At 39.7% G+C, this 19530-nt stretch overlaps 1 protein-coding gene across 3 annotated transcripts in view; it reads right to left on the bottom strand.

The window, feature by feature from the left end:
- Positions 1-345: 345 nt before the first annotated feature.
- The window catches only part of LOC129778289 (angiotensin-converting enzyme-like), a 47230-nt gene continuing 28045 nt past the window's right edge, over positions 346-19530 (bottom strand). The window contains exons 1-7 of one of the 3 annotated variants that reach the window (XM_055785096.1): positions 12617-12825; positions 3795-3871; positions 3511-3730; positions 2404-3459; positions 2058-2341; positions 589-739; positions 346-533 (exon numbers count right to left, since the gene is read on the bottom strand). In XM_055785096.1, the coding sequence (XP_055641071.1) occupies positions 390-533; positions 589-739; positions 2058-2341; positions 2404-3459; positions 3511-3730; positions 3795-3871; positions 12617-12772 (2088 nt within the window). In that variant the 5' untranslated portion in view covers positions 12773-12825 and the 3' untranslated portion in view covers positions 346-389. The other 2 variants (XM_055785097.1, XM_055785094.1) reach the window with 2 other exon arrangements.

Raw genomic sequence — 19530 nt, 5'->3', positions numbered from 1 at the left:
GATCTGGGCAGATATCTAATGTTTAATGTTGAACGAACGATTTTGACTTTGTGTAAAGATTAGCGTTACGCAACGTAAGGGAAAGGGAGGTTTATCTTGCGTTACCTTTTGTTACATAGAGGGGAGGGGGTCCAAAAATCGCATTTTTAGCGTTACGTGATTTGTACACGACAACCAAGTTATCGGACAAAATGTTGCACATTTGGTTTAACTTGATTTGATCATTCTATCTATGCCGTATATTGCCTATAATTTTATAGAAAAGTAATGTATTTCTTTCTACTGCACTTTATAAAAATGAAAACCAACATCCTGTTACAAAAACAATAACCCCCTTAGACGTAAAATAAAGGTTTTATTTACAGTTTAAAACCGAAACTAGGCACCAATTAATACATATTAAATAAGCTAAAAGAAAACGTGATCATCGCCAGTATATTGAAAGAAGTACACATTGCAGAATTCCGACCGTTCCGGTCCATCATAGGTTGAAACAGGGCATAATCCTCCATCCTGGAGCTCCAACCGATCAGCTGCAATAAATGTATATGAAAAACTGGAGCCTCAATTACTATGTACGATACGTACCGGTTCGTCCCTATTTTGTACCTCCAACCAAGCTTCCAATGGCCTAAAAAATTTCAGCAGGGGCTCCACGGTGAGCTGCGCAGTTTTACCTCTTGTATAAAGTTTGATCAACTGCGACGAGCTAAGAGATGCGCCCTGCTGCATGATGTCACTGAAATAGATGAATTCAAAAGTATTGATAAGAACGAAAATTTGCGTGTCTCAAATGTAACAATGAGTGTATTTAGAAAAGAATAGAATTTTAAGTTGGCAAAATCTCTTTGATATGTGCGCCATTTTGACAGCGGTCACTTGCTTCATGCTTAGCTTAATTTATCATTTCGTCGTGAATAGACCAGAACAACGCCTGCAAATTGTGCAGGTTTTTTACGAGAACCATGCTTCAGTTTGAGAAACTCACACAAGTTTGCAATTTTACACAGCTATGAAGCACATTTTTGGATGAATGAACATGTCACTGAGCAAAACTTTTGTATTTGGAGTGGAGAGATACTTCGTACCAATACCTCTTTGCTGACTGAACGGAGTGGTATGATTAACACTTCATTCGAAGAACAAGATGTCCAAGAGTCAAATGCTTGTTAATTATTGACCCGAAAACTTGTTTCAAAAGATCAAAAATATCTTTGAAAACAGACTATTTAAGCAGACACAAATTTGTATTTAAGCGGGTGCCCGCTCGGAAATCCATCCACCAAGAACGTAGTTTGATGTTCGTGATAATTGTGATTGTGATAATTATGTTTCTATAAAGCCAACCATCGATACTTTTCAGTACCTCTAGCTAGTTCAAAAGGGTCGAATTTTATGTTCTTCCCTGTTTCAATTATACTTCAACACTTATACTCATCCATTCACACGAAGAACGATCAGCAAATCCTCAAAATATCCATTCATTCATTGTGAATTAATTCAGAAGCAACCTCAAACAAATGATTATTGAGTCAACGGTAGTCCTACGTTCACATTGTGGTTATATCACTCTATTATTTTTGGGAAGCACATGTAGCGAGAGGATTGTAGAACAGCTAAGTCTTTCTTAGGCCATGTACAAATTCTCCAATAAGAATAATCGAGATCGAGCACGATTTACCCGAATCTGTGCGAATACTTTCGCAAGCATTTGATAGGGATTTGACGTTCGGAACGATTTTTTGCGTAGTTCATGTGTGTATGTATAAACGCAGGAAGAGGTCTTCGAACTAGCGGAACTCCATAGCTAACGCAGCATTTCGGTAGCTGTTGAAGCTCGACGAGTATGAATGGATCCGGTGGGAACAAGAAGGAGCTTGATGTGGGTTGGATTCGGTGACATGTGCATGGCATGTGGATCTTTAACTGAGATTTTCAAGGCGAAATGTTTGTGAAAGAGATACGATATGATATGAAATACATTACTAGTGTGAATTGAAAGTTCCAGGAACTGTGTGAACTAATTAATCGGTAAATTGAAATTGTCTTTGCTTTACCTGATTATTCTTCCAGCTTCTCTCGAACGATAGTAGTCACAGGTATGCAGTGGACCCACATGATGCGATGCAATGCAAAGTTCCGAGAAGATATGAAACTGTAGCACAGTCGCCACGAAGTATTTGATATAGTCTTGATCGGAGATTACGTGATACTTAGCTCCAGCGTCAAAATGTTCGTATCCCCTGGCGGTTGGAGGAATTATACCTTGATACCTCAGTCGGAGCTCCCACCAACGAGCGTTCATGCCAGTGGGACCTTTCTCGAAAACATACCAACGCCACTGAAAGTAGTGAAAGCTGTATCTCAGGCTACATAGTCAAAAATACATATCGCAGATCATACCTTCTCCAGAGCCAAACTGAATGACATAAACGGAAGCTTATCCAAGGCAACACTCAAAAGATACTCGATATTAATCATATTATTTCCATTGCTCACTGTAACCGGACTATTCAGAAGCCCCAGCTTCTGGAGATGTACCGGCCCTCCTACACAAAGACTAACGGCGTTTGCAACAGCTTCATGAAAAGCCGGGTTCGGTCCTTCCCGGTACAGATATGGTTGGGATGCATATTGCATGTAATAGTGAACATGGGTCATTTCGTGGTGCGCATTCACGAAATCTTCCAGGTTTACCTGGGTGCACTGCTTTATCCGAAAATCTATTTTATTACAGAAATCCCAAGCTGATGCGGTACACTGTCCATGTATTTCGTTCGATTTCTGAAGCATTGAGTTTCGCCAAAATTCAGGTGTCATAGGGGATAGACCGATCGAAGTGAAGAATTCTTCTGCTGTTTGGAAAATTTTCAATGGTGTGTATCCCTGTCGGATCATTTCCCCGGTAACGTCCGGAGTTTCTGATTGCCCCGGTTTAACCAAATCTAGTATATTTCTCCAATTTTGCGCCCACATGTTACCGAGCAGATGAGCTGGGAGAGGACCATCTTTTCGCACCACATTTTCTCCGTACTGTCGTACGAGTCCTTTTCGGACGAACGTAACCAACTGCCTGTAGAGCGGTTGAATCTTCGTCCAAAGATCGTTGACGGTGAAGAAGAAATCATTGTCGTCGTATAACGAGCGCATCTGTTCACCTGCATCACTGAATCCATGTCGCTCAGCTGCCTGGTTGGCTAGATCCAGATAACGCATAAACGTGTTCTTTATAGGTGGTCCGGTTTTATCACGCCAAGTCGACCAAAAATAGTTCAGTTCTGGTTCTACTCGACTTGTTTGCATAATCTGTACCAAGTCTGGCTCTATCCTCAAATCACAGTAAGTAGAATAACCGCTGACATAGCTTGCACTTTTGTGCGGGGTTGCTTGTGGTCCCTGGAATGGGCATACCTTTGCACTGTTGTAGTTTTCTTTCATCAACGATATCACGTGAGTTATCTGAAAATGGTTCCTTTATAATGTAAAGCAATAACTAATAAAGGATATCACCTCGGCATGCTTGTCCTCCCCTAGGCCACAGCGGCCGGGCTGCACAATTCGTCCCAGCTGGCGACGAATACTGGTGTCAACAATCGTCGACGAATCGAATGAGGCAGCCCGACGCCAGCTGAGACATTCAAATTTTGCGGCCAGGTTCTGCTGCTCCCTCATCCGCCGTTTGTTGAACTCCGTTGCGTTGGTCGCGTACTTCCACTCACTGCTCGCAACCCTAAGGAGTGAGGAGTGATGTGGTGGTTAGAGAAGTATTACGTTCGTCATTAAAAAACATTTACCGGTTACACATTTCGGCTGCTTCACGGTCGTAGTCACGAAGAAATTGAATGGCATCTCCAAGATTATCGTTGGTGCTCTGTGGGAGTTATTGCTAGCGTTAGTTTGTGTTCTTTTTTGAAATGTCTTTCCCTCAAAATTTCATGCATTGGTTGTTAGTCCCTTAAATTTGAGTCTCAAAAAGTCACAGGAGGGTTGTGTCCGAGACACGACCGCATACTTGACGTAGAATTCCGATAGGTTATCTGTTGATTTTGAATATGTTTGAAGAATTCGTGAAACTCTTTGATAATGATTTGGTGGCCCTGAAAAGGGACGTTTTGTTTGGTTATTGGGTATTGTTTGTTCACTCCACCAGTGTTTACCGAGTGATGGTAAACAGTCGTTGGATGGCGCTTATCAGGTAAAAGATAACGAAGCGGAACGAGATATGATGAAAACCGCCCTCTGTGATCCTAAACGAGATGCCTACTGTGTTATGGATGGATGAAATGAAGAAAAAAAACTCACCAATGTAATATAAGATAATTACCAATACCGAACACAATTATCAATATTTCTCCTCAGTAAAAACATGTTACTTTAATATAGAGAAAACCTATTCGAAATGGAAAAGGTAATTTTGTTTTATAATTTTTACTTTCTGAGTGTTTATTCAACCCAATGCGAATTTTAATTGGACTAACAACACCTAATACTATGTGTAGAGCATATGGGAAATCACTTTTTCTAATATTTCTTCATTATTTCAATTTTTCTCGCCGTATAAACTTTCCTTGTGTGAAAATGAACACAGCAAGACAGACAGCTTAAAGCAAACGATCCGTTCTCGAGCGGGAACACACCTTGGTTTTTATTTATGAAAATTGAAATAAATCGTTTCATATATCAAGTCATTCAGCTCGCGCAGTCCGAAGACATCGGTCGCAAATTTGTTCGCGTCTATTATAGAGTGGAGATTATACTGTTATCATTTCGTGGCTGGTGAAGTTATTTCGCCCTAACGGGGTTCTCTTTATTGCGCGAGTGAGGAGAGCAGCAATCACAACCAGCGTGAGGAAGAAGTCCTCCACGGCGGACGCGGTGCGTGTGCTTTATCATCGTCATCGATTCCATCATCGTGTTGTGGTGCGATATACCGTTGCATCTGTGCCGAGCGATTGCCACGCGGTTCGATTGGGACACCGTTTCATCTCATTCGCATTGTTGTGCGATTTAGGTATAATATATATTAGATTTAGAAATACAAAAAAAAAATAAAATTATATTATTTTATATCTGCCGTAATGGCAGAAGCTCATGTTGACATAGAGATTGAAACTACTGTTTCCTCCTCACTAGCTACAACGGGGGCTGGGAAGTCGCTTAAACGCGTTCCTCCCTCAGAAGATGTCTCTTCAGAGAAAGAGTTAATCATCCTTAACAAGCCCCCCTCAAGAAAATTGGCAAACTTTTCCTCTTCGCCCCCTCAATCTCCCGCTCCCGCTTCCGCTCAACTCACGAACTTGCCTCCTAGCCCTACTGATCCCGCTCCCGCTCAACAATCGACCTCGTCCTCCCCCTCAGTTATTTCCTCTCCTCGTGTCAAGGTCTATCCAGACGATGCATTTGGAGTTGGTCCATGGGTTGTTTTTTTCCGGCCCAAACCAAAAGGTAAATCAATTAATGTCATTCAGGTTTCGAAACATCTGGCAAGATTATATTCCTCCGTGGTCGAAATCTCTAAGGTTAGACCGAACAAACTGCGTGTTGTCGTGAATGATCGGAAACACGCAAATGCAATTGTGATCGACGAGAGATTCTCCCTAGAGTATCGTGTCTACGTGCTCTCCCATGACGTAGAAATCTCGGGGGTGATAACTGAAACGGGTCTGACGTGCGAAATGATAAAAGAAGGAGTTGGTAAATTCAAAAGACTCCCTTTGGTGGGCGTTAAAATTTTGGACAGCCGCCAACTAGGTAAAGTATCCCAAGAAGAGGGAAAAAATAAATTCACGCCGTCAGACTCGTTTCGAGTAACTTTTGCTGGTTCCGCTCTCCCTGACTACGTCATGGTGGGCAAACTGAGACTGCCTGTGCGACTCTCCGTGCCAAAGCCCATGACTTGCTAAAAATGCAAGTCAGTTGGTCACACTTCAGATTATTGTGCCAACAAGGAGCGCTGTGCCACTTGCGGAGAGCAACATGCGGGGAAATCCTGCAGTGCGACTGAGCATAAATGTCCATATTGCGGGGGATCCCCACACGAGCTCTCAGTTTGTGAAACTTACAAGAGTCGCTGGGAGAAACAGAAGCGCTCTTTGAAGGAACGCTCGAAACGCACTTTTGCGGATATCTTAAAGGGCGCTTCTCCACAGGCCCAACAAGAACAACCAATCAGCACACAATATGTCTTCACCACGTTGCCCGTTGACGAAATGGAAGCGGACACAGCTAACGGGGGCACACCGTTCATTTTCCAAGGGAATCCCCGGCGCAAAAATATGACCACTCCCAAAGTTCAAGGACAAGCCCCACCGGTTATACCCCCTGTTAGCATGTCTAAAAAATCGAGTGCAGCGGACAAGCAAAATCAGGTTCCTCCTGGTTTCCGTGGGAATGGTTCACCTTTGAACGGCCCAGCACTCGAGGGGACATCAAAAACCCCAACTGTCCCTGTTTTTCCGTCTAGTTCAACTTCCCAATCGGGATTTATAAAGTTGACTGACCTTGTGGATCAAATCTTCACGTGTTTTAACGTTTCCGACTCCATCAGAACCATTGTCATCTCAATGCTTCCAGTGCTAAAGACAATTTTGCAGCAATTGATGCAAACATGGCCCCTCCTTGCAATGATTATCTCTCTTGATGTCTAATTTAAATAGAGAGATCGGAGATATCACTGTTTTACAGTGGAATTGTCGTAGTCTTATCCCTAAATTGGATACATTCAAATTTTTAATTCATAAGTTCAATTGTGATGTTTTTGCTCTGTCCGAAACTTGGCTGTCTTCGCGAGATGATCTCTCTTTCCACGATTTTAATATTATACGCTTGGACCGTGATGACAGATACGGAGGGGTACTATTGGGGATCAATAAGTGCCACTCATTTTTTCGAATTGACCTTCCACCTATTGGAGGGATCGAAGCTGTTGCTTGTCATGCAAACATCAGAGGCAAAGACCTCTGTATTGTCAGCTTGTATTGGCCTCCGAGAGCTGCGGTTAGCCGCAAGCAACTTGTTGACATGTGCTCACTCCTTCCTGAGCCACGATTGATCTTGGGAGATTTCAACTCTCACGGAACTGCCTGGGGGGAACAGTACGACGACAATCGTTCATCGATGATATATGACCTTTGTAACAGCTTCAATATGACCGTTTTGAACACTGGGGAAACAACACGTGTACCTAAACCTCCTGCTAACCCAAGTACTCTTGACCTCTCGCTTTGCTCGAATTCACTATCGTTAGATTGCAAGTGGAATGTAATCCAGGACCCCAACGGTAGTGATCACTTGCCAATCAAAATTTCCATCACCATTGGGTCGAATTCTTCTGAATCTATAAACATGGCATATGACCTCACAAGACACATTGACTGGAAAAAATATGCGGACGCAATTGCTCTAGCCATCAATTCCAGAGATGGTTTGCCTCCATTGGAGGAGTATAACTTCATTTCTCGTTTGATATATGACAGTGCGGTTCGCGCTCAAACTAAACCCATCCCAGGCTCCACTATTCGTCAAAGGCCTCCCAATCCATGGTGGGATAGCCAATGTTCCAAGCTTTATCAAGATAAATCGAACGCATTTAAAGCTTTTCGGAAACGTGGGACCATTGAAAATTTTCAAACGTATTTGGACCTTGAAAATCAATTTAAAAACATGCTCAAAGGGAAAAAACGTGCTTATTGGCGAAATTTCGTGGAAGGTTTGTCAAGAGAAACGTCAATGAAAAAATTATGGAAAGTTACTCGAAACATGAGAAATCGCTCTTCATCTAATGAAAGCGAAGATTATTCACATCGATGGATTTTTAATTTTGCACGGAAGGTTTGTCCCGATTCCGCTCCTGTGCAAAAAATTGTTCGAGATATACCACAAGATAGGTGCGATCTTGATTCTAAGTTTTCGATGGTAGAATTCTCTCTTGCTCTCCTTTCTTGTAACAATTCTGCTCCAGGATCGGATCGAGTTAAGTTCAACTTGCTAAAAAACCTCCCTGATGTTGCGAAACATCGCTTGTTGAATTTATTCAATCGGTTTCTGGAGCATAATATTGTTCCAGATGACTGGAGACAAGTACGAGTTATTACTATTCAAAAACCTGGAAAACCCGCGTCCGACTTCAATTCGTACCGACCAATAGCAATGCTGTCTTGTATACGGAAATTGTTGGAGAACTTGATCTTTTAAACTGTAACTGAGCCTGTAAAAATAAACGAGTTTAATAAAAAAGACCAACATTCTGATAGCAGCACTTACATAAGTTATCCAAACTGACATAACATAACTAAAATGGAGGCAAATGAGTGAGAAAACACCGTACTGTACTTCTGTATGCTTATACTAGATATACAGGGTTTTCCAACTTTAAATTCCAAAAGTAAATTGAAATAAAACACACATAGAATTCTAATTTCGATGAAACTTTTGTTTCAAATTAAAGTTTGGTTTATGCCATTATGTGTGAAATACAACATCATTCCCTAGGGCTTCCTCGCACACCTTGATCCGGAACAGGTAATTTTCGATGACTTTTCGGCACATATGGGGCCGTATCTCGGTCATAACTTCACGAATGTTGTCTTTCAAATGTTCAAGAGTTTGCGGAGAGTTGGCATAGACACGGTCTTTCGCATAACCCCACAAAAAAAGTCTAGCGGGTTCAAATCGCATGATCTGGACGGCCAATTGGCATCACCAAAACGCGAAATTATGCGTCCCTCAAATTTCGTTCGCAATATGGCCATGTTCGGTCGTGTTGTGTGGCACGTGGCGCCGTCTTGCTGAAACCACATGTCATCCGTATCCATATCTTCAATTTGTGGCAAAAAAAAATCGGTTAACATGCGGCCATAGCGCTCACCATTCACAGTTACCGTCTCGCCGTCCTCATTTTCAAAGAAATACGGCCCGATGACTCCACCAGACCATAATGCGCACCAAACAGTGACTTTTGGCGGATGCAATGGCATATACGGCAATTTTGGGTTTTCACATAGTCACTGAGCTCGAAATGTGCCTCGTCGCTGAAGAAAATTTGATGCGAAAATTCAGCATTTTGCTGCTGTTGTTCGTTCACCCAATCGACGTATTCCATGTTCACCACGCTCTAATTTTTGTACCAGTTGGACTTTATATGGATGTAGGTGCAAGTCCAAATGCAAAATTCGCCACAATGATGTGTTTGACAAGCCCAATTGCTGAGCACGCCGTGGAATCGAAACATTCGGGTCATCCTCCACACTGGCAGCAACAGCAGAAATATTTTCGGCCGAACGCACATTACGATGATGCACAGGTTTCACAATATCCGCTACGGATCCAGTTTGTTCGAATTTACGCACTACATTAGCGATTGTGTGCTTTGTAGGCTGTCCATGAAGACCAAAATCCGTCCGTAATGCTCGAAAAACATTTGCCGGTTTTTCATCATTTTTATAGTATAATTTAACAAAATTAACACGTTGTGCGATGCTAAAACGATCCATATTGTAAAATGGCAGACATTCAACTAACGATATGATGCTTTGGTTGACAGCTATGTCAAACGGCTGTCAGCGCAGGGCTGTATACTTTCGGAAGCCCGAAATGGAAAACCCTGTATATAGATATAGATAGAGAAAGACGATAATCGTCAAACAGGTCTTCGATGTGAGTGGAGCGGAGTAGGATTCTCACAACTGGAATATAAGAATATAATTTTGGGGAGTAAAAATCTTAAAAAGGCCGAAAAAATAAAAAAAGTTGGATAAAAATGTGAAAATTTAAATTAAATGGAGATTTTTCGTATTTGGCTGTTTCGCAGGCATTCCTAAAAAAAACTAGCAATGTACAGGAATAAGTCGAAGGTTGGTAACCCTGATGCAACATCAGATTGTTGGAAAATAGCAAAACATTTTTTTTGGGCAATAAATTGAGCTTCGATGACTTCCAGTCGGACGTTTATCTACTCCTATAATGAATTTGGTGAACGTGGTGAACGCAGGAGTGGTTTGTTCGATTTCTGTGTAAAAGTGGTCTGGTGGACCGGCATGCAAGTTGTCAGGAAATATACAATGTACTAAGACTCAACTTTTTGACAGTATAGAGTCATCTGATGAAGCTGGCAAAGAAACTCAGTATTTGCCACATGAATCAACGCAAAGGAACTTGATTAACGGAATTCGATCAACGAAACGCCACTAAGAAGCAACAAAATCGATCCTTTCTTCCATCACACGGGTGATGAAAAATGAGTAAAATGCAGGAATGATGGAATAAGCGGCGAAGCACCACAAAATCCTCAAAGACTCAATTGACACCAAATAACCCCATGGTATGTATATGGTGGGATTGGAATGGAGTCTTCCTTTAAGAGACACATGGCCTAACGAATAATTTAGAATTCTACTGTTCAAACTGAATTGATTATACGATTAAGAATAAACGACTAAAATTGGTCAACAGAAAAGGTGTTGTCTTCTATCCTGACAAGGCGATACTACACATATTTTCGTTGAAATCCACTTGGAAAGCATAACACGGATGAAATCTTCAAATTACCGAAAAATGGCGCAAGGTAGATAGTAGTGGCCAATATATACTTGATTAGAACTGAAAAAAATGGCCTCAGTGTAGTATACAACAAAAATTATCTTAAGACAAAAATGTTTACGAATAAATTCAGCTCTGTTACAGCTGAATTGCAAAAATAAATAGATGGGATAAAAAAAAAGAAAAAAAAAATCATTCAAAATTGAACAAGTAACCGCCAATATATTAGGTTGGATCCATTATTTTCTCGGTAACTGGCTTTAGTGATCAATATAACGTGTAATTTCGATCAAACAATTGCATGTTCAGGCTCGTTGTAAAGGTGACATTTCACATTTCAAATCTTTTTTTGTTTGTCCCATTCAGTTGTGAGTTACATGGTGGTAACAATGGAGATCAACAAAGAGAAAATTCGGTACACTTTTCCTTTTATAAAGGCGAAAATGCAAGCCAGGCCGCTGGAATTGTAAATGGTGTGTATGGTGCCGATACTTCAAATTCAGATCCCTACAGTCAACAAATGGACCGTTTGAAGCTAGTGATTGACCAGGAACGGCCAGAATTGTTCAAAAGAACATGCGTTGTGTTCCATCAGGACAACGCAAGGCCACTCAATCCCGAGAGCCTGATTGCGATGTTTCAATGCATCTAGCATACAGTCCGAACCTTGCACCAAGCGATTACCACCTTTTTCTCGCATTGCTAAATTTCCAGATTGATAATAAATTGGGATCAAGAGAAGATTGTAAAAATATTGCTACAGTTTTTCGCCAATAAGGACCAAAACTTTCGTGATAGAGACATTATGAAGCTTCAGAAAGGTAACAAATTTTACCACAAAACGATGCATATTTGACCCAAATCGGACTATCTGAATCATATTCAAAATAGTTTTGAATTTCACCCAAAAATAATGGATTACTTTTTCCCCAACCTAATATCAGACATATTTCAAATGACCCAAATATTTTCCTATCCATACGACTTTGGTTGACTTGTTAAAAATATCGCCTTTTTTGTAAATGGTTTGATTACCAGACGTTTCATTTATTCAGCATCCAATTGATACTTTGTACCGTATCCAGTTCAAAAATTTTTACAGCGAGGCACGAATAAAATTCGACATTTTCGATGCAGTTAACTTTGGCGTTGATTGAAAGAACTCGCAAAGGTTTCAGGCATGAAATCATTTCTGATTGTATTTTGAGCGTTTCGGCACGAACAAAAATATTACTTGCTACACATAACACGTTGAGCCCCGTACTGCTATTGCTGCTTTTTCATACAACCCGCATCAAGAGAGCGATAAAGCACTTGACGGGTAGCGCCCCAGCATCCAAAGATATTTTTTGATATGATGAAAATAGTCGGAAATTCGACTAAAATCACAAATCACTTGTTGTAAAACAACCGGAAACCATATTTTATTCATTCTCCTACTGTGTAAATGTTGGTCCCACAGGAGCTAACCCAATGACCAGCGTTTGTCTAACAAAAAGTCCATTGTCGATCCACAGGGACCAACGCGGACTTCACGTTAAGTTGAGTGACGGGAGGCTCAACATGTTAATGCATAATCCTTGTGAATCAAAAACATTCAATGTGAGGATCGACCCGGTCACTGAAGTTCTGTTGTTAAATTTATGATTGTTCATACATTATAATAACAATTCAATCAAATCAACGTTACAATGTTCGGGATTTTTAACGAGGAGTAAAGAAAACAAAGAAAGATTTCGCAAACCGTCACCAAAGTCGCATAAACTGATCACAAATTAATTCCATTTGATTTGACCGATATGGGTACACCACTTTTAAGCACTCCCAAACGTAAACACGAAGTCGTCTCGCTAGAAAAAGCACGTGTGGAACCGTAATAAGATCATTCGGTAGAACGGCACTCCCTGGAACCATTTGTTTTATCAGGCACACACTGTTCCACTGAATAGATGATATACACTGCACTCCAATCACCGTTGTATCATCTCTAGTCTCACAGTTCATGAGTAACATATTCGAAATAAATTTGCAAACGCATTTTGAATATTTCTTCGCTGCTGTGTCTTTTCTTTAAATTTACCTCAGTAAGTCGGAGGTCACTGATTTGGGAGCCAGCCTTATGTAGGAACAGGGTGAGCAAACTCAAAAAGATAAGAAACATTTTTCCATCAGTGCTGTAGCTCATGAAAAGGTACTTCCTCGCGGTGCGCGGTCTATGTGGAAGATATGCTTCCATCGAAATCCCGAATAAAACTGAACACAAATAGTTGCTCAATAGAAAACATTCCCCTTTGCTTCCAAGCTTACGGCAAGAAATTTTCCTCCATATCTTCTCCACGAAGCGTGTAATGGTGCGGTGATCATTATGATTGTTTCAGAAATCACTCATTGTGACGATTCTACTTGTTCACAGTGACACATCTACATGTGTAATCGTTTTTGGCGTTTTTGAGGTTAAGATTTTGCTTTATCATATGTTCATTTCTACTTATATATTTACGTTACAGTCGTCTCTGATGTATTCAGGTAATTATTTCTTTGCATAAATATTTGAAAAATTACCATCGAATATGCTCACGATGTCCTTCTGATCGTTATTATGTCATGAATTTATACCTAATATAACAATTTGCATGCCGTATCGAATAAACTATCAAATTGAAACAATTGCAAACGCAAATTTTATTCATTTTATATATTTTCTTTCAGAATAGAGCACCCGGTAAATCTGACTCACTATTTTGGTCGGTATCACCTCTGAGAATCAGTCAACGGAATAGCAACATGTACTACTTATCCGCTCATCTTGCTTAGCGCAATTATTATTGTCATTGTGGAGACAATCTTTCGTATCGAAAAATAGGTATGTAACCCACTAACCTAAACCTTCGAATCTTTGGCGGTTCGTATGTTTCTGTGTCACCTGGTGTGGTTGACTGCTTCCGGCGTAACTATTTGCCTTCCAATGTCACTTATCTGCCAACAATTTGTGCTGATGATTGAGGCAGAAACTTACTTTATGTGTTTTGCTGAATGTATTCCTTCACGACGATTCCAAGTATATATAAGTTACTATCCGGTAAAATCTGGTGGTGGGGATACATTGAGTGAAGCTAATCCTGTTCCAGTGGATTCATAATTTGATGTTAGTTATCAGAGTAGTTATCATACATTTATTAATTTTCACTTTACGTCTTTACGACATGGCCTGATTAACTATATGTGTGTTGTTCGTTACTTGTATCTTTTGTGATGCGGCTTGCAAAGCCTGCGACAAACCCTACTGTATCGCAGGAGGACCATCGTGATACTGCTTATTACGTTCCGAGCACCACAAGGACTGGGCAAGGACGTAACGAATGACTTACAGGCGCTGTTTCCGGGTTTTTGTGGTTTTTCTTGGAGACTGGCAAAGCCCATTGCAGTACCTTTCAACCAGTGCAAGCCGTACAAACGATATTTGACAATAGATTTTCTGACCAGTCTTCGTGTGGAATGTGTGTGGAATAAATCGTTGCAGAAAACGAAAGCAACAGAAACAATCACTTAGAAAAAGTGTAGTAGGCTAGAAATATTGTGGCGCGGTATTGTAAAATTAACCGGGCAAACGTAACGCCCAGGGCAAAACGCTCGCTAAAGCTCGGTCGGACATTACTAAGGGTGCTCATACACTGTTTGACCGAAGCCAAATATTTGACTCTTTTTGACAGATAAAATTTGGTCAACATGTACTGATCAAATATATTCTACACAAAACACGACAAGCAAATATTCAATTATTGGATGCCTAAAATATTTTTTCAGTCTGTTCTTCGAACCTGTCGGTACATGGGTAGGTTACCTTGAATATTTCAGTTGATTTTTTCCATGTTCGGTGTTTGATATTGTTTACTACTGTTGAAAATTGAAGAGTGGCAAACAAAATAGTGTTTGTACAAATATCAAATCAAACCTTATCTGTCAAAAAATATCAAATATTTGACCTCCGGGCAAACAGTGTACGGCCACCTTAAGGCTGATGTCACATTAGGCGGATTCGCCGCCGCGGATTCCGCGAGTAAAACCGTAGCGGAGGATCTACAGCGGGGCGGTTTTGAAAGCGAATTCATATCGAGAATCAAACCGTCGCGATATCCGCGGCGGCGAATCCGCCTAATGTGACATCAGCCTATTGGGTCGTATCCAGGTTTGTGTGCGATACACCACCGCTTCCGGCGGCGGGTCGGCTGAGGACTCAGATAGCGTTATCTTGGCGGCTTGAGCCACCTCGATTTCTTATCTTCGTTAAATGGGGACTTCGTCCCCAATTGACCACAGAATAAAATTTCGAAAACCGAAAACGAGAGAATAAATCTATATAAATAAAAATGTAAGGCAACATCTGTTGGTAAGTGGAAAACCCGAAGAAGGGATGGTCCGATTTTAGCCTCCTGTATTTTGTTGTATTCGTCTCTTCTCGTAGATCAATATAGTGGAGAGAAAAATCTGAAAATTTTCGGAAAATCCTGAAGGAAGGTCGGAAAATTCGGAAAATTGAATTCCCACATGTTCGAAAATTACATCATAATAAGCGTTGTTAGTTCATTCGGTATTTGCGCTATCGAAGTTGATCTTTGTTCGTAAGTGGAAATGGATTTTCAGGCGAAATAATGCATTTCCATATCTTATATCTATAAAAAAAATGGAAGGCCAAAAGTGTTGGTAAGCACAAAATCCGAAGAAGGAATGGTTCAATTTGAGTCATCTATATTTCGTTGTATTCGTCTCTTCCCGTAGATCAATATAGCGAAGAGAAAAATCGGATAGTTGAATTCCTATGTGTTCTACAATTAGCTAAGCGTTGTTAGTCCATTTGATGTTGGCGCTAACGAAATTGATTTTTGTTCGAAAGTGGAAAAGGATTTTCAGACAGAACAACGCATTCCTATATCTTCTATCTATATAAACAAAAATGGAAGGCCAAATGTGTTGGTGTGCCCTAAACCCTAGGAAGGAATGGTCCGATTTGAGCTGTCTTTATTCTGTAATATTCTCTGTATCAAATATGTATTCCATGCAACGGAGAAACATGTTATTTCCAAATGCTTGAAAAATCTTGAACGAGAATTGTGTCTGAAAATAATTTTATATTATAAGGACGAATTTTTGTTGAAGTGCTAGACAATTTATAGTAAAAGGAAATTGTAAAGAGTCAAAGAGTAATCAATCAATGAAGAGTTCAGTGATTGGACTCACTAACGTTCACTTAGTAAGAAAACGTGGATGCTTGAAAGTATTCAAATCAAAAAATCTATTTCGGGCGGGACGAAGTTCGTCGGGTCAGCTAGTTTATAATACAAATGTGAGGTATTTATACACATGATGTTTTTCCCGCGCCACAATATTTCTAGCCTACTACACTTTTTCTGAAAGGTTGTATCTATTTCAGTTGTTTACTGTGGCGATTCTTATACGAATTTTATGCGGAATTGAATGCTACGGGACATCAGCTGGCTACGCCATCTATAAAGGCTCTGTTCACATACTGCTTTAACTCTTTGTGATCGTTTGTCTGCTCTCAGTCACCATACCTTTTTTACCTATCTGGTCGTTTGTGCTGCTGATCTTTTCAGATCATTGCTGGCATTAATTACACATTTATTGTATCAATGGCAAAAGTGTCTCATATTCAACGGATGATAAAAATAAAATTATGTATTGATTATACTTCATATGATTTACTCTTGGAGAATGTTTAGAAAGATTTCACACGAAGACGAATTACAAACTATAATGTTCATACAAAAACAACACGATAAAATACATTGTTAGGTTAATACTTATATATATATATATATATATATATATATATATATATATATATATATATATATATATATATATATATATATATATATATATATATATTTATATATATATATATAAGTTAACAACGGTAACCCTAGCCCCTGTAATACATCCGATCTCACAACAGACCACACGAACTCCATCAGAACAGCCACGAACAAGGAACTCATTGATAAGCGCAAGGAACCATATGCGCAGGATCGTAAATCAACCGAAGCAATAAACCGAACAGCAACATAAGCAACGAAGCGATAGAACCCCCGGACACTCAACATGCGCGCCAGCATAAGGATCATCTCACACAACACATGAGTGAAAGAAGAGAAGAACACGTGTGGGTAGTTTCGTAGCATAGGAAATGTAAAACAGAATCTAGCTTAGCTTGTAGGGACAGTTTAGAAATAAAGTCAGTCTAGTTTAAACCTCCGAAAAGTGTAGTTGTTCTCTTTTTTAAAAAGATCGTTCCCGTCTCTAAACATATAATTGGCGCAGTCGAACAGGCGTCGTGTTTTGGTGAATCTATCAATTCATTGAGTGAAAATCAGTTGAATTTGAAAAGTGTTCAGGCTATGTGTTTAACTCCTTAAGACTAAGCGAATACTAGTTTGCGAGGTGAATACAGAAGCAGCCAAAATTACGACGACCGGACCAAAGGAATTCCAGTGGATATGGAACATATCCTTTTCTTAATGTAAGTAACAAATAACTAAAAAAAACTAGTAGTAACAAAATATTAAACCACAAGTGTTTCAATAATTTTACCAAGCGAAAGTTTCATTTAGTGTCTCAATAATTTTATAAAAGGAAAGTGTTGATTATTCTCAGAACAGAAATGGAAAACCGATTTCCAAATATTGCGAACGTAGAAAATCAGAGCAACGAAGATGAAGAGAGAAGGGCCGTAGAAACAGCGCAAATGTTTCAGCAGGCCGAAACAATCTTAAAATGTATTCAACTCCGCAAGCTATTCGAGAGCTTCCGAATTTCGACGGAAATCCTGTAAAGCTCCATAGCTTTATTCGTTCAGTCGAAAATCTGATTCCATTTTTAACGGCATTGGAAAATACACCCTTTCATAGTGTGTGGCTCCAATCAATTCGAGCAAAAGTTATTGGCAACGCAGACCAAGTCCTGGAAATCTATGGAACTCCACTAGATTGGGATAGTATTAAAGAAAACCTGATCGCTTATTATAACGATAAAAGGGATAGCGTAACACTGACGCGCGAATTATTTCAATTACAGCAAGTAAACACTGTTGAGGAATTTTTCGGACGTGTACAAAATATTTTGTCGCTCTTAATAAACCATACAAACATTTCGACAGATAACGAAAAAGTGCGAATTGACAGGATAAATACGCACAAAGAAAATGCTCTACAAGTATTTCTTTCTGGATTGAAGGAACCGATAGGCGGGAATGTGAGGGCAAGAAGACCATCCACGATCAAAGCGGCATTTGACGCTTGCATAGAAGAGAGAAATTTTCAATCAAAAACAGGACTGAAATCCCCAATATTCGTTCCTCCGCCTAAGTACGGGAACTTAAATCCTAGATTTCAACCATCAACCTCTAGAATGATGCCCGCACATCAACCAAGAAACTATAACTTTAATATACCAAGAATACCAATACCAAATAGAAACGTTTGGGCTCCAAAATCATACCCGGTACCACAACCAAAACAAGTACCTATGGAAGTAGATCGATCAATCCGATCTAGACAAGTAGACTACATGAATCGACCTAATTCAAGAAACCAGAGAATAAATTATCCTCCTATACACCCGCAACAGAATAACCGTAACTTTTTTCAACAAACTGGACCACCAAGATTTCACGTAGAAGAATTACATAACGCAGTGGATGAATCATTCGATCCATACTACTATTACTATCCACAGCCATATCAATATTACGATCATAATATAAATTACGATAAAACTATCGAAAAAACGGAACAGTTGACCATAGAACCACCATCGCAAAACACTCCGGTAGAAAAATCCGCTTTAGTAGATAATCTAAATTTTCATATGGGCACCAAAGAAGACCCGATAACATGAACTTCATACCGTACTTGAGATTGAAAACCCTAGAAGGATTCGACCTAAAATTACTCGTCGACACAGGAGCCAATAAAAATTATTTGAGCCCCAGACTTGTAAAACAATCTTCAAAATTACCGTCTCCAACATTGGTCACAAATATTTCTGGAAAACATTTGATTGATAGCTACGTTGAATTTAACCCATTCCCTGATATCATCAAATCCAAATTTGTTTTTCACGTTTTCGAGTTTCATAAATTCTTTGATGGCTTAATCGGATATGAAACTCTACAGGAGATAGGAGCAATCATTGACACTAAAAACAATACACTGAACGTTGCAAACAAAACATACAAAATGTACAGAAAATATCCAGAAATTATTTCACAAGAAATTCCCAGACAAACGATCTTGAATATCGAAATCCCAGTTTCTACGAAAAATGGAGATTTCTTAATTAAAAGCGATTTCGAAATTTCACCTAATTTAATCATATGTGCTGGACTCTATCACGCACATGAAAGTAAAGCTTTTGTAGCGATAGAAAACAGAGCAAAAGTATCACAGCTGCTCAGTTTAAATTCCCCATTCGAAATAGAATCAAATAATTTCGAACAATTGAAATCTAGTACAGACTTAAACCACATAAATGATAACGTACCCATCAGTAACAGATATAGGAAACTAATTGACCAATTAAGATTAGGTCATTTGAATTCAGAAGAGAAAGCTCAACTAATAAAGGTCATAAACGAACACCAATCAGTATTTTACATCGACGGCGAATCACTTTCAAACACTTCAGAAGTTACACATTCAATACACACAAAAGACGAATTACCAATATACCAGAAAAGCTATCGTTATCCTCACTGCCATAGGGAGGAAGTTAGCAATCAGATTCGAAGGATGTTGAAAGAAGGCATAATTAGACCTTCTATTTCCCCATGGAACTCTCCAATATGGGTTGTACCAAAGAAGAAAGATGCCTCAGGCTTACAAAAATGGAGAATTGTAGTGGATTACAGGAAATTAAATGCCAAAACTGTGGACGATAAATTTCCAATACCAAATATCACAGACATCCTAGATAAAT

Source organism: Toxorhynchites rutilus, chromosome 3, assembly GCF_029784135.1.
Source record: "Toxorhynchites rutilus septentrionalis strain SRP chromosome 3, ASM2978413v1, whole genome shotgun sequence".
NCBI classification, from domain to species: Eukaryota; Metazoa; Arthropoda; class Insecta; order Diptera; family Culicidae; genus Toxorhynchites; species Toxorhynchites rutilus.
Note: the sequence above shows the minus strand (reverse complement) of the source record. Positions and strands in the feature narration are given on the sequence as shown.